Here is a 23934-nt window from a genome sequence, read left to right on the forward strand (position 1 = left end):
AGGTCAGGTCGATCCAATGAAAGTAGACTCCCTGGAAGATTGTATGATGCTGGAAGTGTAATGCAGTTAGGCCCTAGAGACAGAGGATCGGCGTAGAGGGAGAGCAGAGACTGTATTTGGGATGGGACCTCCTAAAAAAAACACCATCATGAACTGCTAACACCTTACTTGGCTATTGAAAAAGTACATACCATCCCGTGTAAGCCCTCTATTTAGCCACACTCTGTCCTCCTGGCAGAAGAGCAAAAAGAGACTTACACTTAAACCGTTCTGTTTTATTATATCTCTCTCATTCAGTTCCTTGGTCAGAGACGGAAATCAGGACACGTAATAAAACCCGCAAAATGACGTTAGTCGGCTACTAAATACAAAAACAAATCTGCATTTAAAATGACACCTGTGATCAGCCCGAAAAATATATGAATGCTTTTTAGGGAACATTACAGGTTTGTAATATCTAAATATTTCTATGCAGAGATATATCATTGCTTGAATGTATAAGCCCAAAGTGATAGGGTGAACTGTAAGGTCCTGATGAGAACAGAACCCTATTCTGAATTGTGTTAGGTACCTTGTGTAGATGCACATAACCATCTGCATCAATATCTACTTCTTGCCTGGTGTGAATACTGGCAAATACAGTGTGAACATTGACATGGATGGTGATTCGAATCCACACATACTCTCTACGACAATGAGAAACTGAGAATTGTTATCCTAGAGACTAATAAGTATTAATGTCCCCACAAGGCACAAACGCAATAAGGATAACCGAAAAAAGAGGGGAAAATAGGTGCCAGGACAGAGTGAAATAATACAAATGATCAAAAGATGGAAAAAACTTTACTGAGATATAAATATTAAAAGCAATTGGTGGGTGAGCCCCAGTGGCAAACCAAGGCAATTGGTACAGATCACAAAATGCGATATTATATGCAATACAGAAGAGTATGTATGAATAAATAATCAGTGGTACATGGTCATAAACGCATATAAAAAGTGACCATATAAAAAATGCCTATAAGTAATCAACCCACAGTAAGAATCACAAACAATGGAAGTCAATGCTCAATAACAGAGGGGCTCACCCACCAAACATCCGATGAAAATTTCACTGTTGCTTCGTCAGGGGTCTCTATTACAATTAAAACGACAAGAAAAAAAACTCCAGCACCGCAAAATTTCATAAAAGGTAGAAAATGTATTTAGATCATAGCAAATAAAATATGTCACAAATATGACATGAATAAACAAAAAATGGGAAAAAGAAGGGAACACCTTATGCGTTTCGGACAAGCATGTCCTTAGTCATAGGTATGACAAAAAAATGCCAATAAATAATCAACCGACAGTAAGAATCACAAGTAATGGAAATAAATGTCCAATAACAGATGGGCTTACCCACCAAACATCCCGATGCGAGTTTCACTGTTGCTTCATCAAGGGTTTCTATGACAATGCTACTACGCACCCTCACTAACTGATAACTAATGGGGGGGTGACTGGATCAGTGGTTGGGTGTTTCAATGGGATGGGTGGGTTTGATGGATAGGATGGGTGCATGAATGGATAAGAGGATAGATGGATCGCAGGGTGAATGGATGTAAGGATGAATGGGGAAAGAGTTATGAATCTATTCATATAATAGAGGGAATACAACAGTATGTATATACACTAGAGAGGGTATACAGCAGTGTGTGTACATGTACATGCACCCTGCAGTATACATACAAATACAAGGGAGAGCTGGGTCTGCAGGGAGAATTGTGTCTGTAGCTGCATACACAGGAACTTTGTGAGCTTTGATTCATCAAAACATTTCTGCCAAAATTCTGGGATGTAAAGCTTTCTAAAGTCGCAAAATTTTGGTGCAATGCAAAACTGTGAAAAATTTTGAGACTCATGGCATTTCCACGCCATTTTCACCCAGCTCCGACAAAATGGGGGGAGCTAGGGTCGGTTGGGGTCATGGTAAAATCATGTCAACTCATGCTCATCAAATTCAATGTAAGGTTATCCTTACACTACAAATCTTACGCCAGTGCACCGCACTTGTCAGACGCTTCTGATTAATTAAGAGGCGTGCACCCCTTAATGAATCAGGAGCATCTGATTCCAACCTGCCCCCTCATTAAGATCGGCGTGAACAACCCACACAGCAGTCACACACACCTGCCAGTCTCCAGAGAGCTATGTACGCATCAACATGCACAGGAGCAGGGTGAGCTCTGCTGAATGAAGCCCTGTCCACCCGGATAGCAAGCCACGCCCACTCGTCAGTTTCCAGAGTGCTATGTCTGGAACATGCACAGGAGCAGGGCGAGCTCTGCTGAATGAAGCCCCGTCCACCCAGACACAAGCCACGCCCACTTGTCAGTTTCCAGAGTGCTAAATCTGCAACATGCACAGGAGCAGAGTGAGCTCTGCTGAATGAAGCCCCGTCCACGCAGACACAAGCCACGCCCACTCGTCAGTTTCCAGAGTGCTATGTCTGCAACATGCACAGGAGCAGGGTGAGCTCTGCTGAATGAAGCCCCGTCCACCCAGACACAAGTCACGCCCACTCGTCAGTTCCAGAGCCTGGAAGTGAGGGAGAATCTGACCTGACATCACGGAAAGTCAGGGGATTCTCAGTTAGAGATCATGTGACCAGAGGAACTCTGGTTACAGAAGGATTTGGCAAAGCAAAGTGTTTATCTATGGCAGTTAGTTCACATAAAAGGGACTGAGAATCTGTCAGTCAGCCTGCTATCACAGTTGATATGTGACCACAGACTACATCAAAGTTGAAGGTGCATGCAAACAAAAAGCCTGTACCAGCCAAACGGTGCAAAATGTTTACTGAAGCTCAACTGCAAAAATAATTTTTAGCCCCAAATACATGAACTTTAGTAAAAAAAAAACACATCAAACATTGGCAATTTTTGGTTCCCCTAATAAAGTAGAAAAAAGGCTTTGAAGTCGTTGTGTGTATTATGTCTTATTGAAGGATTCTCATTATGACACCTACACCACTAAGCAGAGACTCAAAGAACGACCATTATAACACTTGCTGGAGCTTGGCTTGTGACACGGTCAGACATTTTGGCAACAGACTGTAATGATGAAAAAAGTAACTGAAGGTGGGAAGTGCAGATGGAATAGTTTGACACGTATAATCTACAGTTTGTGCAATCATTTCCCATAACAGATGTGTAGGTCGAACCAAGGTCAAACACACGCCATAAAGTGAGCCTTCAGTTTAGAACTCTTCCAAAGAAAAAGGCCGGGAATGGGTGAGATGTCAAATTCTGTCACCATAGCAACATGCAGAAAAATAGTTTATTTGAATCTTAATTTTGTTCGTTACTGTAACAGTAAAACATCACAATGTTATAAAATTATGTTTCTGATGTAACACAGGGCGGCAGTATCCAAAGCAAAACCACTATGAACTTAATTTAAAAGCAATGGCTTTAGTGGCAGGAAAATGTGATACAAATGTACACTAAATGTACAGTGGTGGCCAAAAGTATTGGCACCCCTGCAATTCTGTCAGATAATACTCAGGTTCTTCCTGAAAATGTTTGCAATCACAAATTCTTTGGTATTATTATCTTCATTTAATTTGTCTTCAATGAAAAAACACAAAAATAATTGTCCTAAAGCCAAATTGGATACAATTCCACACCAAACCTAAAAAAGGGGGTGGACAAAAGTATTGGCACTGTTTGAAAAATCATGTGATGCTTCTCTAATTCGTGTAATTCACAGCACCTGTAACTTACCTGTGGCCCCTAACAGGTGTTGGCAATAACTAAATTATACTTGCAGCCAGTTAACATGGATTAAAGTTGACTCAACCTCTGTCCTGTGTCCTTGTGTGTACCACATTGAGCATGGAGAAAAGAAAGAAGACCAAAGAACTGTCTGAGGACTTGAGAAACCAAATTATGAGGAAGCATGAGCAATCTCAAGGCTACAAGTCCATCTCCAAAGACCTGAATGTTCCTGTGTCTTCCGTGCGCAGTGTCATCAAGAAGTTTAAAGCCCATGGCACTGTGGCTAACCTCCCTAGATGTGGACGGAAAAGAAAATTGACGAGAGATTTCAACGCAAGATTGTACGGATGGTGGATAAAGAACCTTGACTAACATCCAAACAAGTTCAAGCTGCCCTGCAGTCCGAGGGTACAACAGTGTCAACCCGTACTATCCGTCGGCATCTGAATGAAAAGGGACTGTATGGTAGGATATCCAGGAAGGCTCCATTTCTTACCCCGAGACATAAAAAAGCAAGGCTGGAGTTTGCCAAAACTTACCCGAGAAAGCCTAAAACGTTTTGGAAGAATGTTCTCTGGTCAGATGAGACAAAAGTAGAGCTTTTTGGCAAAAAACATCAACATAGAGTGTACAGGAAAAAAAAGAGGCATTCAAAGAAAAGAACACGGTCCCTACAGTCAAACATGGCGGAGGTTCCCTGATGCTTTGGGGTTGCTTTGCTGCCTCTGGCACTGGACTGCTTGACCGTGTGCATGGCATTATGAAGTCTGAAGACTGCCAACAAATTTTGCAGCATAATGTAGGGCCCAGTGTGAGAAAGCTGGGTCTCCCTCAGAGGTCATGGGTCATGCAGTCCTTGCTTTGAAGCTACCTTATTAGTTTCTATATCCTTCTTTGACATGCACAGAAAAAAGTGGTTAATGGTGATCTTCATTTCCCTATTTATAAAAATAGCAGCTGTGTTGTTAGGCTCTGTGATCTCGTGGTGACCCTCTGGGAATCACATGACTTTATGTTCTTTGAAGGCGGTCATTATTTTAGTTGCTAGAACTACCTGTATGATGAAATTGCATGGATAGTACAACTGACGTTCTCCATAGGGGTAAATAAATAAAAACTTCTATCATAGATACTGATGATGCTTGGACAGCTCCTGTCACACAGTTCAGGCTCCCATACAGATACTAACTAACTTACAGATATCTACAGGTTTAGCTGGAAGTCTAATGTGTATGGCGGCCTCCAGACTGTCTCCCTATAGATGATGTTGGGAGAGAGAAAATGTAAGCCTCTGCCAGAGATATGTGACTGAAGCTCTCTCATAGAGAACACAGCAGAGCTTGGCCAGCTGAGCTCGCCTGTGTAAAAGCTATCTAAAGTGTATTGCAGGCTTTCAAATACAGGAGATCACAGTTTAGCCCTCCTAAATGAATACTAAAATACAGCAGCTTATTTAGGAAATTAGAGGTGAGAAGGGATGAGTGGACCTGTGGAAGTTTGGTTTCTGGTACCCTACCTGAACTTTATTCCAAAGTTCGATTGTGGTACCAGAACTTAACCCAAATTTGAACCAGAATCCAAACCCCATTGAAAACAATGGAGACCTAGTTTCTCTTTCCGAACATGGCATCGGACTGCTGGGGTAAGTCCGTATTCGGCGTTTAGCACCAAACATTTAACTTCGGGTTCACTCATCTCTAGAGGTGAGCCTAGTCACAGAGTTACCACAGCAAGCAGAGTACCGGCTCTAGCTCTCAATGCAATGTTCTGCTGAAGCAGCATGGGATTTATAGCAGAGCATAGAGGAATACAATGCAAGTTCAATACAAGAATTAAGAGAGGGTCTGAAGTGAAGTAAAGAGCAGGCTGAACTAAATGGAAGAAAGTACACCATATATAAAATAAGTGCAGCATGTGATACACCATTAGGTGGGGGTGCAGAAATGGAAATAAAAATTTGCTGGACTGCTTCTTTAAAAAGGACAGGTCACCTCCCCTAATGTGCTTGTTTTAGCAAATATTTCAATCTCCCAATTCTGGAGCATCTTTCCTTATTCATTGTGCAATTCCCATTATCCCAAGTAGAACTTTGAATAAATTGAGCACCGGATGTCACCAGTTGTGGACGTGTCCCTGCAAACTCTCGCTGTCCCATCAGTGCTGCCCGTATAGGACAATGTAGGGACACACAGATTTGACAAGAAGGATGATATCACCAAGGAGTCAATTCATGAACTTCTAATAGAAATAACAGAGGGGCATAAAAGATGCTCCAGATGAGTGATTTCATATCTGCCCTCGATCCGATCATTCATTAATGTGTACATGTTGTTCTCTTAGTGATTTAGTGATGTGCACAGAGTCTTATTTGTGCAGGTTTTTTACTTATTTCAGGCTCCCAAATGGAGATTGTGTACCGTAATTACTTTTTTAACCGGAATGACAAGGAACTGATTAAAAATGATGTTTTTGGAAGTGTTTGCTCTGCATCAGAGACCCGATTAAAACCAGGAAGATAGCATGAGGATTCTTTAGTGTTGGTTGGGTAATTGAGGTGTCTGTCCCTTTGAGGTGTACTTATATAGTACGGGGCAGCCCACCTGATTTAATAGTACTGGTGTCACTGATAGGCTGTAAGACAGACACTGCACTACACTAATCTGTGTGAATGGCGCTCTATACAAGCCTTATCCGTGTGGACTTATAACACTAGGCAGCCCCCCTCCATGATCGGTAGGCGTGAGTGGCTGTTTCATTAGTATTTTACACCTCTGCTGCGTCCGCCTTTATCATGGGGGTCTGCTGCATCCAGCACAGCATTAATATTGTTTCTTGGTGATGGTAAATATGGCTGCCTTTTTTTCTATGTGGTTACTTGAGCACATTCAGTATAGTAGGCGATGTATTTCTGCAGCTGTGGAGAATATTTAGATTGGCTGTACCTTATCATTGCTCTGTACATTACGACATCCTTCTATCCCAGAATGTCTGCTCCCATCCGGACAAATAGCAGTAATATTTACAGAAATGCCCTTCATCGGATTATCCACTTGAATCCTCATTTCTGAGAGAAGTGCCTGAAGAGAATACACACAGGTGACGTTAGATACAATTACAGCGGTGTCCATCCTTTTATTTCACAATAGATGAACCGATTCCTATGCATAAAGAACGCCCTATAAGCGCTGCTCACTGTCCTCTACGAAACATATGGCTCTACGAACAGACCAGCGCCATTTCATCATGGCAAAATTTACCAACACAGCAGATATAGGGCAGCACGGTGGTTAGCACTGCAGCCATGCAGCTCTGGGGTCCTGGGTTCAAATCCCACCAAGGACAACATCTGCAAGGAGTTTGTATGTTCTCCCCGTGTTTGTGTGGGTTTCCTCCGGCTTCCTCCCACACTACAAAGACATACTGATAGGGAATCTGGATTGTGAGCCCCAATGGGGACAGTGCCGATAATGTCTGTAAAGCGCTGTGGAATTAATGGCGCTATATAAGTGAGTAAAATGAATAAATATAGAGAGAGATTCCAGCTCCATATGAAATTGCAAAGGTATTATGTCACAAAATATGCTGGAACAAATCCCTTGAAAATACAGAACATAAATGTGGAATATTCTATTCCTTGGAATAAGTGTACCGGGTACAAACTGCATAGATAGAGTAAAATTTGCAGAAAGTTTTCAGAATCTAAATTACAAATAACTCAGTGTTTTATTCATGCACTTAATGTAATAATAAGGTATTACATACTGTAGGTACAAGATCTAAAACTAAAACATCAATCAGAATCCTATTAAAAGGATTGTCCACTACACAAGGGCATTCAAGGGCATTCATGTGCACAGTTCTGGGCTCCGGTGCTCAGGAAAGACATATTGGAGCTAGAGAGGGTACAAAGGAGGGCGACTAAGGTAATAAAGGGAATGGAGGGACTAGAATACCCAGAGAGGTTGTCAAAATTAGGCCTATTTACGTTGGAAAAGAGAAGGCTTAGGGGAGACCTCATAAACATGTATAAATACATCAGGGGGCAGTACAGAGATCTCTCCCATGACCTGTTTATACCAAGGATGGTGACAAAGACGAGGGGGCACACTATGCGTCTGGAGGAAAGGAGGTTCCTGCACCAGCATAGAAGGGGATTCTTTACGGTCAGAGCCGTGAGACTCTGGAACTCTCTGGGAGAGGAAGTGGTGAGGTCCAACTCACTTAATGAGTTCAAGAGAGGCCTGGACGCCTTTCTTGAAAACAGTAAAATTACATCTTATGCTTAGTGATAGTTAATTAATCCAGGGATTTAATCTGACTGCCAGATTGGAGTCGGGAAGTGAATTTTTCCTCAATGATGTAAATTGGCCTATACCGCGTGTTTTTTTTTTGCCTTCCCCTGGATCAACGCTGTGGAATAGCTGCAGTGCACAAGAAATAGGCTGAACTGGATGGACGCTTGTCTTTTTTCGGCCTTATAAACTATGTAACTATGTACCCGACCCCATTTCTCCCTCACTGATTCACTATTATCAGCCTTGGTAGCGACAGGTTGTCAACAGTGGACAGAGCAGACCACCACAGCTCCATACACTGCCTACTCGCTGCTGAGGACTGCAGATAAGCTCCTATTAAAGAAAGTAGGGACTGATCTGCAGTACTCAGCAGCAGCTACTACACACTGTAAGGATCAGTACACTGCTTGCATCTGGCCGCTACCACAGTTGGTCAGTGGAGGAGCTAGGTGTTCCTGACAAACCTGATGAAGGCGCAGGAGCTGTGTTGAAACGTATTGTTCATTTAATAATACTTTTCAATAAAACAAACACTGTTGATTTACTCGGATGGTCCGGTACCATCTCCTTTGGATCTAAGCAGAACCTTCAGTGTTGATCCATACCCCTGAAGCGAGGGTTGGAACTACCTCTCCCAGAGGAAGCAGCAGCTATTAACCTACTTGGACAGGTTGAATACCCAGATGAGCGTTTCAGAGTTGTGCCGACATTTGTACAATGCATCAGGTTAGTGTATGTCTATCAGACTCCTCTGACAATTTTGATCAAATCTGCTCTCGCTAGGGAGTGCATGTATCTCTTTTTTTTCACTATCCTGTATAACTTTCTTGAACGATATAAAAATTACAGGTTATGGGTACAAAATTTCTGTGAAGAAACGTTGATCCGGTGAACTAGTCTGATTAATGTATTTGGAGTTGGGAAGGAATTTGTCCCCTTAACATGGGGCAGTTAGTATCTCTTAATGGTCCAAAAGGAGATGTTCTCCAGAACCAAAGGAAAGTAGTTAAAGGGAACCTGCCAGGTCCTCCATGCTCTCCAGCCCACCATCATTTGGGAATTTATTTCTAAATCCGCTGCCTAATCAGCCGTTTATCCTGTTAGTCACCTAAAAGCATGTAGAAAAAAAGGGGCGTGATAACACTCAAAGAGGGACGACTAGTCTGGGTGAACTTAAGTCCAATTGACAAGTTAAAGGCCTAATTTGCATTAGAAAAATGGAGCTTATAAATACTTTTTTTCAACATGCGTTTAGGAGACTAACAGGATAAAGAGCTTGTTAGGCAGAGAGTAATTTATCAAAAAACACACAAATGCTGGTGGGTTGGAGGCATGGGGAACCTGACAGGTTCCCTTTAAAACTGAGCATTTAAAGGCCAAGTTTTAACTACTTTCCTTTGGTGCTGGAGAGCATCCCCTTTTGGACCAGTGAGAGTTATTTGACCTTGAAGCCTGACCAGTGCATACTCCGCGCCCCACACCCAGACCACAGACTCTCTACCCTGGAAGTCTCCCTGGATACTTATCCCTAACACATAAGTGTTGAGCTGAATTGACACTTTTTCTATTTTTGCAATTAGCATCTGCCTTGTGTTTTTTTTTCCTTCCGCTGGATGAACACATTAGGTTATCGGTTGTACTCGATGAACTCGATAATTAAATATTCCAAGTCAATGGAGCAGCATATACAGTGGGTACGGAAAGTATTCAGACCCCTTTAAATTTTTCACTCCTTGTTTCATTGCAGCCATTTGGTAAATTCTAAAAAGTTCATTTTTTTTCTCATTAAAGTACACTCTGCACCCCATCTTGACTGAAAAAAACAGAAATGTAGAAATTTTGGCAAATTTATTAAAAAAGAAAAACTGAAATATCACATGGTCATAACTATTCAGACCCTTTGCTCAGTATTGAGTAGACGCACCCTTTTGAGCTAGTACAGCCATGAGTCTTTTTGGGAATGATGCAACAAGTTTTTCACACCTGGATTTGGGGATCCTCTGCCATTCTTCCTTGCAGATCCTCTCCAGTTCCGTCAGGTTGGATGGCGAACGTTGGTGGACAGCCATTTTCAGGTCTCTCCAGAGATGCTCAATTGGGTTTAGGTCAGGGCTCTGGCTGGGCCAGTTAAGAATGGTCAGAGTTGTTCTGAAGCCACTCCTTTGTTATTTTAGCTGTGTGCTTAGGGTCATTGTCTTGTTGGAAGGTGAACCTTCGGCCAAGTTTGAGGTCCAGAGCACTTTGGAAGAGGTTTTCATCCAGGATATTTCTGTACTTGGCCGCATTCATGTTTCCTTCATTTGCAACCAGTTGTCCTGTCCCTGCAACTGAAAAACACCCCATAGCATGATGCTGCCACCACCATGTTTCACTGTTGGGATCGTATTGGGCAAGTGATGAGCAGTGCCTAGTTTTCTCCACACATACCGCTTAGAATTATCACCAAAAAGTTCTATCTTCATCTCATCAGATCAGAGAATCATATTTCTCATAGTCTGGGAGTCCTTCATGTGTTCTTGAGCAAACTCTATGCGGGCTTTCATATGTCTTGCACTGAGGAGAGGCTTCCGTCGGGCCACTCTGCCATAAAGGCCCAACTGGTGGAGGGCTGCAGTGATAGTTCATTTTGTGGAACTTTCTCCCATCTCCCTACTGCATCTCTGGAGCTCAGCCACAGTGATCTTGGGGTTCTTCTTTACCCCTCTTACCAAGGTTCTTCTCCCACGATTGCTTAGTTTGGCTGGACGGCCAAGTCTAGGAAGACTCCTGGTGGTCCCAAACTTCTTCCATTTAAGGAGTGCCCAGTGTCAGGCAGTAGCTGCGAAGGCAAATCGAGTCATGGCATGCATCAGAAGAAGAATAGGGGCATATGATGAGAACATTGTTCTTCCTCTGTATAAAGCGCTGGTAAGGCCGCACTTAGAATATTGTGCACAGTTCTGGGCTCCGGTGCTCAGGAAAGACATATTGGAGCTAGAGAGGGTACAAAGGAGGGCGACTAAGGTAATAAAGGGAATGGAGGGACTAAAATACCCAGATAGGTTGTCAAAATTATGCCTGTTTACGTTGGAAAAGAGAAGGCTTAGGGGAGACCTCATAAACAAGTATAAATACATCAGGGGGCAGTACAGAGATCTCTCCCATGACCTGTTAATACCAAGTATGGTGACAAAGACGAGGGGGCACACTATGCGTCTGGAGGAAAGGAGGTTCCTGCACCAGCATAGAAGGGGATTCTTCACGGTCAGAGCCGTGAGACTCTGGAACTCTCTGGGAGAGGAAGTGGTGATGTCCAACTCACTTAATGAGTTCAAGAGAGGCCTGGACGCCTTTCTTGAGAACAATAAAATTACATCTTATGCTTAGTTAATTAATCCAGGGATTTAATGTGACTGCCAGATTGGAGTCGGGAAGTGAATTTTTCCTCAATGATGTAAATTGGTCTATACCGCATGGGTTTTCAACGCTGTGGAATAGCTGCAGTGCACAAGAAATAGGCTGAACTGGATGGACGCTTGTCTTTTTTCGGCCTTATAAACTATGTAACTATAAACTATGTAACTATGATTATGGAGGCCACTGTGCTCTTAGGAACCTTGAGAAATGCAGAAATTCTTGTGTAACCTTGGCCAGATCTGTGCCTTGCCACAATTCTGTGTCTGAGCTCCTTGGACAGTTCCTTTGAGCTCATGATTCTCATTTGGTCTGACATGCACTGTGAGTTGTGAGGTCTTATATAGACAGGTGTGTGCCTTTCCAAATCAAGTCCTATCAGTTTAATTAAACACAGCTGTACTCCAATGAAGGAGTAGAACCATCTCAAGGAGGATCACAAGGAAATGGACAGCATGTGACTTAAATAAGAGTGTCTGAGCAAAGGGTCTGAATACTTATGACCATGAGATATTTCAGTTTTTATTTTTTAATAAATTTGCAAAAATTTCTACATTTCTGTTTTTTTTTCAGTCAAGATGGAGGGTAGAGTGTACTTTAATGAGAAAAAAAATTAACTTTTTAGAATTTACCAAATGGCTGCAATGAAACAAAGAGTGAAAAATTGAAAGGGGTCTGAATACTTTCCGTACCATTGTAAGACTGAATATCCATAAGCTCGTGTTTAGTACCACCTAAATTCTGGAGCACTAACCTGGTAAGCTTCAACCACCACATTCTTAATATTTGACGTGGTGTCATCCAGCTTCTTGGCTACTGTTCCTGGCAGTAATGGTAAAAGATCCTATAAAAATGAAAGAACAAAAGTCATTTACAACGAAAGAGAAAAAATCTTTTAAAGAACCACAATCATTATTTTTTTTTACCTTATACCAATTGAAGGCGCTTCCACGGACAGCAAATAGACCATAGACATGGTTGTCTGCTAATTTGTCCCCCAGCAAACCCAGTGATGGATACTCCTGTAAGGAAATACAATTTCATCAAGTTGGGTATGACGTCACAATGTGTGTTATCCATGTCTCATGTATTGTGTTTGATATTCCTGTTTCCTGGCATTACCTTTACATTATTTCTGTATAGAGAAACTCTCATTTTAGCAGGACACAAAGACAGGACCTTAATAAAATCAAGCAGGGGGGCATGCTGGTGTGCGGCATGTACAGCACAGCTATGAATTTCGTTCTTCGGTCCACAAGAAGAGCAGAACAACAGAATTTGAAACACACAAATCAAACAGGAATGTCAAGATCAATTTGTATTCCCGTGACATATGTTCCTAACCCACACGTGTCGAACTCTGGCCCGTGGGCCAAATCTGGCCCACAGTGTGATTATATTTGGCCCACAACACCAGAACCACCACCCCTATGTGGGGTCATTAGGCCTCTTTCACACGTCAGTGTCTCCAGTAGGTGTGGTGACAGTTTCGACATGTACTGGAGACACTGACACACATAGACCAATTAATTTGAATTGGTCTCCGCACATGTCAGTGTGTTTCCACGGACCGTGTGTCCATGTGATCCGCACGCTCACATGTCCGTTTTTGGCAGACAGCATGGATCACAAGGACCCATTCAAGTCAATGGATCCATGTAAACACGTACCGCACATGGATGCCATCCGTGTGACACGTACTGGCGCTTGGGAATCAGCGGTACAGTTAGCGCTGTTCCCAAGCGCCGGGTGCTGACCGCAGCCCTCATCATTGTCCCCTGCCAGCCCTGCGATCAGCATCAGCAGGGGATAATGATGAGAGTAGTAGTATTCTGCTCCCGGTGTCTCCACCTGTAAAAATAAGAATAAAATATAAAAATCTATAAACTCACATGTCCTAAGTGTCCACTACTGTAATCCATGTGACCGCTCAGCAGAGGAGTTGGGGAAAATGATGCACTGCAGCGAGCTAACCCCGGAGCTGCGCTCAGCGAGCAGTATCCTGTCACTCACTGAGCTCAGCGCAGCTCCGGGGGCCCACTCCGTTCTTGTGTTTAGTTTCTGCCCCCCAAACTTTTAATGGTAAGTGCACACAGGTCATATCCACTCGAAATATTGCAGATTTTAATGTGATTTTCAATGTGGATATGCTATGGATAAAATTTGCTGTGAAAATCTGCACCATACATTGACAGGTTGCAGATGTGGAACGAATATTGTCACTCAATTCACAACATAGATTTTCTGTGCAGACTTTCACTACTGGTGCCGTAATGAAGAATCCAGCCAGAAACCTGCTGTATATGCCACCGTGTCTACATACTCTAAGGCTATGTTCCCACCATGAGCTTTTGGTGCGTTCTTGATGTTGCAGATCTCTGCACCATTTCTACACCAATTATTTAAATTAAGTTACTTGTTCAGGTTTGTTCATCGCGTTTTTGTGTGACTTTTTATTTACATGCGTTTTTTTTGCGTTTTTATAGCTGCATTTTTTGTCTCTTGTTGGTGTTTCATGCTGTAAATAAAGCTGCTTTGTTTTTGATAATTCAAACTTTATTGACATGCTTGGATGCGGATTACATGTGTTTTTGATGCGTTTCTGCTGCGGAAATGCACTAAAAACGCAGAATTTCCGCACCTAATGCAAGTCTATGGGGAAATTCCACACAGAAAACTCAGCGTACTCGCAAGAGACATTGACATGCTGCGGATTTAAAACACGCACCGCGGGTCAGTTTATGCAGCGTTAAAAAGAAGCACAATGGGCATGAGATTTCTAGAAATCCCATCCACTTTGCTAGGCGCTGCGGTTTTAAAGAGGCAAAAATATGCAGCGTCAAAAACACACCTAAAGCTCATTGTGGGAATGCAGCCTGAAGATTTTGCTCATGGTCACCCTTTCATTTCCTTACTATAGGCTCTATAATTAAACCTATTACACTAAAGACTAATGACTCTTATATTTATGAGACAACCTCAATTGGAAGCAGGCAGCTGCAAACTATCGGATGTTGTGACTAAACCCACATCCCCATTAGTCCCGTGATCCCAATTTCCTACGAAGTTTACGGTTCACTTTCAAGTTATGCTTGTAGCAGAGAAAAATGCACTAAATGAAATTTCAAGACTAAACCCACAATTTATAAGCAAGCTCCTGAGTGCGGTACACAGTGTTTACACCTCCATGTGCGGAGAACAACGTGATCCCTGTAATCTCCTCCTGTGAGATATTGGTCATTTCCTCTTAAAGTGTCTTCACACGTAGTAGTAAGACAGGGTTAAAATTGGTGCTAAGAGCCACTAATCCACTCAGTCAGGGCAGCTGCCGGCTGTACTTAGCATTCAGCTGAAAAAGACACTTGGGAAGAGCGTTGTGATTTGCTGTCAATCATCTGCTTGCAGCCAATCAGCACTGTTTAGAGAGCAGATCATTGGACGCTCAGCGCCATTCTCCGCCCAAAATTCCATTTTAGTTGAATACCAACTGGGCAACTTGTTCTGGTGGTGGGCTTCAGGAAAACGGCACTGGTGGCAAAGCTAATTTAGATCATGTGCAGATTTAGATCTTGGCTCAACGACGAGTCGAGATCTCATTCTGTGCATGCTCCACCACCGGCGCCATTTTACTGAACATCGCCTAAGGTTGATCTGCGAATGCGCCATTGCACCTACACTGGCAAAATGTTCCTAAAGCCCGCCATCAGATCAATCTGCACAAGCACCGCCGACAGCTAGCATGAAATTTAAATGAGGAAGAAGATACAGACACCAGAGGGGCTGCCCAAGGTATCTATTAAATCAGTTTGATCGCGCTGTTACGCACATATCTTTAGTTTAAGGCCGGGGTCACACGAGTGTATAACACGGCCAAGTGCTATGCGATAAAACATCTCATAGCACCAGTGTTATACTATGGGCCAGCTCACATCTGCAATTATTTTCTCATGCCGATGTGGCATGAGAGAATAATCGCAGCATGCTGCGATTGGTAGTGACTAGTATGGGTGCGTGTGAAACATCAGACTGCACTCAGATGTCATCCAAGTGCAGTCCGATATACACCGAGACAAGCAATGGAGGAGATGGAGGAATTACGTTTTCCGACTTCTCCGCACCTGTGCTATGATTTTCTCATGCAAGAGGATCAGAGCAGAGTGCTGACACTCAGTTCACACTCGCAGCAGAGCAGGAGCCGAGTGTCATAAGCATATCGAAACAAATATCCAGATATAGTAACATTTACCTTAAAGAAAACCTGTCATCAGGATTATCAGTGTTAGGCCGGAGACACATTAGCATATGGCATCTAAGTACAAACATATTTAGGATAGCCTGCAATTTATTGATTTAAATCCTTGTTCACTCTGAGCTTCAGAGTCCAGTGGGAGGTCTTACCCAGTTATTGAGAGCTATTTCTGTATTCACACTCAGAGCTTAAGACTTCTCACCGGACTCCTTAGCCAACAATGAGCAGGAATTCTCATGGTCAATATCAGATCGGTGGTGGGCAATACTCCGAAACCCCCACCGATCAGCTGCTAGCAGCATCATCATTGACCAGATGTAACAGTGTGACTGAGAGAAATACCACCCTATCATCACACTATTTAGGGGTCTTTAGGACTGCAGATCAGCTCCATTCACTTCAGCAAGACCTAATCGGCAGTGTTGTTCCATTCTCCTACACTTTTTACATCGAGTCGCTGTCAAACCTGCTCGCAGCAGACTGGTGGGATTGTTGGACCTCCACTGGTCCATTATTGATGACATGTTGATAGATGTTTGATGACAGATGTTGATATTGGTGTAGTGAAAAACATATGTATGAATAAATTACAGGTTATCCTTAAGAATTTACCACACAAACACATATATCATATGTAGTGTGTATATATATTATTTTTTATATATATATATACACATATATACCTCTCCCAGCTCTTTAATATGTTGCCTGCAGATAGGATCCCTTTAAAGGGTCTTTATTGCCTACAGATCCTGCAATACTGATATGTAAAAATAGCCTATGATAATATTAGTGGAGGTAATTGTTTAATTGCATACTACTTAGTTATTTTCATTCCAAAATACTTTCAGATGCCATTATCTCCTCTCAGGTTGCTTTAAATACGTGTGAGGTACATTTAACAGAGGTTTTCATGACAAGCTGCCAGTGTATACAAAGCTAAACATGTAGCCCAATTAATGTTAAGTCTTTTGAGTATGTCAGCCACACGTGCATGCAATTCCCTCGTCCTGACAACCTTTCTGATCACTTGAATCACTTGCACTGGGAAAGAAGATTACAATAATGATCCCTTCTTACACAGACCGATTACCCCTCTTATACAGGTCCTCACCATATCTGATGCTCTGGTGTAAACGTTGTCTTTGAGATGACAGTTTCCATCATTCGGGGACACAATCCCGGCTAATTTACTGTCAAGTGCTAAATGAGAAGTTTGATCTGTCATCAATATAATTAAGCGCTTTGCTTCTTTCCGCCAGCCAATTTCTTTCTGAAACATCAAAGGAAATGCGGTAAAAATCGGATTGCCTTTAATCTAGAGATGAGTGACAGAGATCTATCTGATCCATTTATATTTACAAAGGGTCAAATCAGAACATGGAAGATGGGACAGACATGGAAGAAAGCTTTTACTATTGTCATGTGGACCCTACATCCATAGATCTGGATGAAGAAGTGACGAGTATCGGCGTCTACGTTAGAAAGGGACTTGCTGCTCATCTTGGATGTTAGACTGAGATTTGGGATAATGAAGTTAGCTCTCCATGAAGATTAAGTAAAAGAAGACATTTAAGGAAAAAAGGACATTAAAAAATAAAGTAAAAAAAAATCTGAAGATACATAATCCACTATTTCATTTTATACTTTCTGCTGCCAAAATAAACAGATTATTTTGTACAACAGAAGTGATAGGAAAGCATTTCAGATAAGTAGATAAAAAAATAAGGTGTGTCTTGTTACAGCAAACACAATGTCTACTGAGCAGACTGTGGCGTTATATGTGATAGTTCTCTCTAGTACCACGTGGAAGAAGGGGGGTATTTATAGCAGTTTCACATTTCACATATAATGGGACCATCCCAGTTTATCCCTTATTGCCTCCTTGCCAATGTGCCGGTAACTCACCTGTTTATGCTTCCAGCACTGACAATACTATGGTGGGAATGCCACCATTATATGCACAAACATGTAGTCCTTAAAGGGAATCTGTCAGCAGGTTTTTGCTACCTCATCTGAGAGCAGCATAATGTAGGCAAAGATACCCTTAATCCAACGATGTATCACTTACATTACTGGGTGCAGCAGTTGTGATACAATCAAAGCTTTTAGATTTAGAATGAAGCAGAGCTGACAAAGCTAACCCCGCCCACACCACAGCTAACCCCACCCACACTAGGCTCTGTATGTACAAACTCCACAGAAAGTGAGCTGCTTATCACAGAAGGAGGCGTTGCTGGACTAGTCTGGCAATGTTAATCTCTTAGTGATAAATCCTTCACAGTCAGTAAACAACAGCAGGCACTTTGACAAGTGACAGATCCCTGAATTCTGTGTTTTAGGCTGCGTGTCCACGATGCGTTTTTCATGCGTTTCCGCTGCGGAATTTCCGCAGCGGAAACGCATCAAAAACGCATGGTAATCCGCACCCCATGGTCCCCAATGGCATTCCGCAATGTCAATGCACATGCTGCGGATTTTTCCGCAGCGTTTCTGCAGCGTTCATAAATCCGCAGCATGTTCATTAATTTTGCGGAAGCGCAGCGGAATGGCCGCCATTGACTTGCATTGAGACGCATAGAATCCGTGTCTGTACATTTGTACAAGCGGATTATATACGTCTCTATGTGCGGATGGTACCCAGTTCTGGAGGAGAGAAGACTCTCATCCAGACCTGGGTACCATTGTACCTGTGAAAAAAAGAATAAAATAATAAATAAAGGTTATATTCACCTGTCCGGCGGCCCCTGCAGCGCTTCTCCTTCCAGGACCTGAGATGACGTCACGGTCATGTGACCGCAGGCTGTCTCGCGATGTGCCGGCAACCCGGAAGAAGCCAGGACGAGCGCTGCAGCACACGCGGCGGCATCGGAGGTAAGTATAGCTTTATTTTTTTATTTTTACGGTCACACTATATAAATCCATGCTGTTTGCATGGATTTATATAGTGTGACCTAGTTGTCAAGCACTTTCCAAGTGATGCTATTGCCTGGAAAGTGCTTGTCAGTCCGCATGCGGAAACGCATATGGAAACGCATGTGGAAACGCATGTGAATCCGCATGTATTCCGCATGTATTCTGCAGGAAAAACGCATGCACAATCTGCATGCGTTTTTTCTGCCAGGGAGATGCAGAAATGCGGCAGAAATTTTCTGCTTCATTTCTGCATCGTGGGTACATAGAGGCTAAGGCTATCTCCTGTTGTCATCAGATTACATAGCAAAAACCTGCTGACAGATTCCCTTTAATCCAGCCCACCAAAGTGCATGAAGGTTTACCAGTCTCCATATGTATTATAACTGTTTAGCATTACACTGTGTTCCCAATGCCTGTTCTCTTAAAGGGATTTGTTCACCAATCGGTACAGTTTTTCTTACTTAAATGCACGTATTTTTAGCTAAAAATCATTTTAGTAATTGGGTTACATTAAAAATGCTGCAGCGTTTGCCTTCTGTAGCCTCTGTGCTACACTGTCTATTACTGGCTGTAGAATGAGTTAACTGAAAATTTATCAGTGAGCCCACTGTGACAGTCTGACTGGGAGTCTGTAACTCTTTTATGTCTCTTTCTGAGCTCCTCTCAACTCATTTATTAACAAAAACCACATAGAAGTTGAATGTGCTGGGAAACAAAGAGCCTGCAAAAGCAAAATAGAGCAACATTTTTAAAGAAACCCAATTGAAAAAATGATTTTTAGTCCAAAATACATGCACTAATTAAATACAATGTCCCTAAGGGTGTCAAACTCCCTTTGATATTTTTTTTCCATCTGTTTCTGAGGTCTTTTGCTATTTCTGTGTCTGTGGGATCCCAGGCTAAACAATTTAAGATAGATAAGCATATAAGCATTGGAGATCCCAATACCTGGACCTCCGTCAATCATGAGAATAGAAATCCCATGTCTCCCATGAATACTAGCACTCCATAAGTCTACGAGTGTGAGAGGCAGATGAGGCTCAGCTATCTTCATCAGTCCCAAAGACAATGAATGGACCGGAAGTATGCAGGGCTCATCACCTCTCTATTTAAACCAGAAACTTAGGACCTCCAAGCCCCTGATCTATAGGATCCCCCCAGTCAAACATTTTTCTTCTATACACATGAACAATTGCTTGAATTCTCCAAAAGAGTTTAGCACAAAGATTTGCAGGATCCCATTTCAGCAGCCACGATCCATGGCGCTTAGGACCACCTCCTACCTGCCGGCAACCCAGGGCTTCTTCCGATTAGGCTCAGCCTGACATCATGAGTGTGTCACGCTGCAATGATGAAGTCACGATGGGCCTACTAATCAGAAGTGACGCTGAGGAGGTCCGCAGGGCTCTGGTTCAGTGGTCATGGTGTCACAGAATCTTTTTGCTCAACTCTATTTTGCAACAATCATCAGTTGCCTGGTTTTGGGTCCTGTTCACACTGTTACGTTCCAGCTACCTACATGATTATCAGCATTACACATCACCAGGTTTTACGTTTTAACATAATATAATCCTTTCAAATCCCAATTTCAATATACAATTAGAATAAAAAAATATGTTGGGAGCCGGACACTGAATGTCTGGGATCCTGCCTGATGACAGTATATGAACAGATATGACATAAATAATATTTAATCACACATACTCACATGGCAAACTGCTGCCTGCAGCATAGCATCAAACGCACCTTCGGGGTCGTCTAAATTCCCAGAAATTTTCTGCTTACTAACAATTTGCTTGAATTGTGTAATATTGCTTGTTAAGGAGAGCACATGAATGAATCCATGAGGCGGCATGCAGTCCTTGTTATAGACACTGGAAAGATATAATGGTCACACGGTTACTACACAAGACCAGCTGAGTCTACAAGGCTGCAAAATATTCACCAGCTGGCTAAGAAGAGATTGGGCTGGAAATGACCTTTCATAAAAACATACATTGTGGCTGAATTCCCAGAACACACAGGAAGGGTTCTCCATTTAAATGGAACCTGTCAGCAGATTTTGAAATGGAATCATGCTGTAGGGGCTGAGACCCTGATTCCTGCAATGTATCACTTACTGGACGGCTTGGTATCGTTTTGACAAAATCCCTGTTTTCTCTGCTGTTGATGTAGCAGTGCCATGAGCTGTGTATAACCCTACTCACATCCCTGATTGGCAGCTTCCTCTGTACAGTCATCAATCTAACCAATCAGTGGTGGGGGTGGGGTCAAACAGATTAGCATGACTACCTGGCAGGTGACACCTAGTCCTGCAGTGATAATTTCCTGCTGATGAAATACTGATTGTATTGAAACGACAGCAAGCTGCTGAGCAACTGACACGATCCTGATACATTGTTAGAATAAGGCTCTCTGCCCCTACATTATGCTGCTCTCAGAGTAAATAGCTGACAGATTCCCTTTAAAAGAAGCTTATTCATTTAACCCCTCCCAAAAAATAGTGATACTCAATTGACTAATACCCTGGTATCAGGATAGAATGGTCCCGATTGGGTATACCTTGTCATGGTGGGATGTTATATTTTTAATCAAAAAAGTGTTAACTAAGCACTCTGTTATTTACATGTACTATTACCATTCATTTATTTACTTACTATAGGGTACACGTTCATCTTGGTTTTTTTCTTGGGTTTTGCCTGTGAAATGAGCACAGTGTGAACGTGCTCCTACACACTGCACATACACCAACTTATACTCCAGCTCATTTCTTTGGTTTTGCTGTAGTTTTTTGTACTCTGTACAAACAGGTGAGTTGCTCTTGCTAAGCACTTCATCTATATAGCTTCCCATGGACAGGCGTCTGACCAGTCGGGCCTGGTTCCTGCTCTGCCCCATCTAACTTTAGGTCGGCTGACACAAGGTAAGGTTTTAATACTAGAGAGGGGATAGGACCGTCCAGATATACTTTGTCGCGGTGGGATGACTTACGCTTTTTTGATCAAAGTAGTGTTAACCAAGTACCCTATTTTATTTACATGTACTATTACTATTGACTTACCACAGGGTATATGCTCATTTTCTTGTTTTTTGGGGGGGGTTGATACCCTGATATGCTACATCCTGGATCCCTGCTGGTCTCTACTTCCTTGCTTCTATGAAACGACCACTTAGTAAATCACTAGTTGAGATGGGTCAAGTTCGCTGTCAGTGATTGGTCAAGTGGTCGTTTCATGATTATCAAGAGGGACCAAGAAGTAAAGACCAATGGGGACTCACAAAGCTTTGAATGAGAGCGCCTGAGATCAGTAACACCTTTTTTTTTTTAAATATCGTCTGCACAGCTCCTTTAATAGTTATGTGTTAGAAAATGTCAAAGGTTATTTGATGCTAAAGGTTATATGACAATAAAAAATGTCAAAGGTTATACGGATGCAAGACGATGGTTTTGATACTGGTGCAGCTTTGGGGCACGTAGCTAATGGAGTTCAGTATGATGATACAGTTTGTAGCTTTTTGACCATGGAGACACATAGCTTTGCATGGGAGCTTTAGGCTATCTTCACACATCATGGTTTTTTCAGCGTTTTTTGATGTGTTTTTTTTAAGCAAATTTTCAGCTGCGTTTTGCAGTACCAGCAAAGTCTATGAGATTCCAGAAATCTCATGCACACATCATGGTGTTTATTGTTCAGGATTTTGTGCTTTGCATGTTTTTTTTGCAGAATAGAGCATGTCACTTCTTGCAGCCTTTTTTTCTGCGTTTTTTCACCCACTGGAGGTAATGGGTGGTGAAAAAAACGCTGAAAAAACGAACCAAAAACGCATTTTTTTCAGCGTTTTTTTCACTGTTTTTCAAGCCAAAACCAGACTGAGATTTTTTATTTTTTCACTGAACTTTATGTACATGCATAAAAGAGAAAAAAGGACAGTGAAAAAAACGCTGAAAAATCTCTGAAAAAATGCACCAAAAAACAAGCAAAAAGCAGGAAAAATCCTGAACAAACCTACTGGAAAGAGATCAGGTTTTGCTGCAAAAAAAAAAAAAAATGCAGCAAAAACGCAATGTGTGAACATAGCCTTATACACAAAACCATAGATTTTTAATTAAGCCCAATTAAGAGTTTCTTAATTCTTCATTTTTGACGCACTGGAATGAATCACAAGACTGGCTGCAGAGCCTGTTATGGATACACTGTATCCCCGAGCTTCCTCACCTACCTGCACTGATTCTTTAACCTCTCGGGATGAACGCTAATATATGGTGATACAGGCTTGTCCACAAATGATCCAAATCCAAACCTGACGTCATGAGAGAAGTCTGCCATTTTCTGGGACAGGTCAGATCCAATGGCATTAAGTTTTTCGATGCTTGCCATCATTGAAGCAGAGACATCGACCAGATAATAAAGGTCCAGAGGATACTTTTCCAGACGTTGCAGGCTAAGCAAGAAGTTTACAGAAGCCCCTGGTCAAAGACAAAACAGTAAAAGTTAGACATATTATAAAACATGGAAGAACACCCACATAATTATTCTGCCTGTTATTGTATACCAGCAGCAATTACTGTCTTTCCTGTGGGCTGATAGACAATGAAAGTCATTTTTAGGACATTTAGGAAGCCTTCAGCCAATCAGGTGTTTGTGTGGGTTTCCTCTGGTTTTCTCCCACACTCCAGGGACCTTATTATAGGGAATTTAGATTGTGAGCCCCAATGGGACAGTGATGATGATGTCTGTCAAGCGCTGGGGAATTAAAGGGAACCCGTCACCATGAAAATACAGTCCAATCTGCAGGCACCATGTTAAAGAGCAGGGGGAGCTGAGCAGATTGATATATAGGTTTGTGGGAAAAGATTCATTCCAACCCATTTTTTCAGCATTTAATCCTCTGCTCTTTCAGGGGTTTTTAGTCCAGTGGGCCGGTCCTACCAGTGACTGTATATCTGTACACAATTCTACAAAAAAAAGCTGTCAGTCACTGACAGCCCCGTCCACTAGACTGAAAAACAGAATGGATGTATCAGGGATTTTTATCACAAGAGTTGACAAGTCCTCTTTAAGTAGCAACCGTATAATCTCGATAATTAAAAGGGGTTCTCCATTTTGGATAATCCCTAATTATTACAAGGAATCCTTCACAATAAGTTGATTATAAAGTGTCCCCCTAGTGGGACCCCCAGTGGTGTAACCTGTGGAGAAATCTAATAGCAAGTGTTCAATTTCCCTGCAGCGCCACCACAGGGGAAATTAAATATTACAAGTTGATTGTGTGGTCCTCCAGAGCGATAGACGAACTTTGTAAAAGCTCTCCACTCTGG

At 42.3% G+C, this 23934-nt stretch overlaps 1 protein-coding gene across 1 annotated transcript in view; it reads right to left on the reverse strand.

The window, feature by feature from the left end:
* The window catches only part of ITGB8 (integrin subunit beta 8), a 147469-nt gene that overhangs the window by 28063 nt on the left and 95472 nt on the right, over positions 1 to 23934 (reverse strand). The window contains exons 4-9 of the mRNA XM_073677835.1: positions 22836 to 23082; positions 20323 to 20488; positions 16813 to 16971; positions 12376 to 12471; positions 12204 to 12293; positions 6704 to 6838 (exon numbers count right to left, since the gene is read on the reverse strand). Coding sequence (XP_073533936.1) covers positions 6704 to 6838; positions 12204 to 12293; positions 12376 to 12471; positions 16813 to 16971; positions 20323 to 20488; positions 22836 to 23082 — 893 coding nt within the window. The remainder of the gene's footprint in view (positions 1 to 6703; positions 6839 to 12203; positions 12294 to 12375; positions 12472 to 16812; positions 16972 to 20322; positions 20489 to 22835; positions 23083 to 23934) is intronic.

This window comes from Phyllobates terribilis, unplaced genomic scaffold (assembly GCF_046119375.1).
Source record: "Phyllobates terribilis strain yellow unplaced genomic scaffold, ASM4611937v1 Scaffold_4__5_contigs__length_816908805, whole genome shotgun sequence".
NCBI lineage: Eukaryota > Metazoa > Chordata > Amphibia > Anura > Dendrobatidae > Phyllobates > Phyllobates terribilis.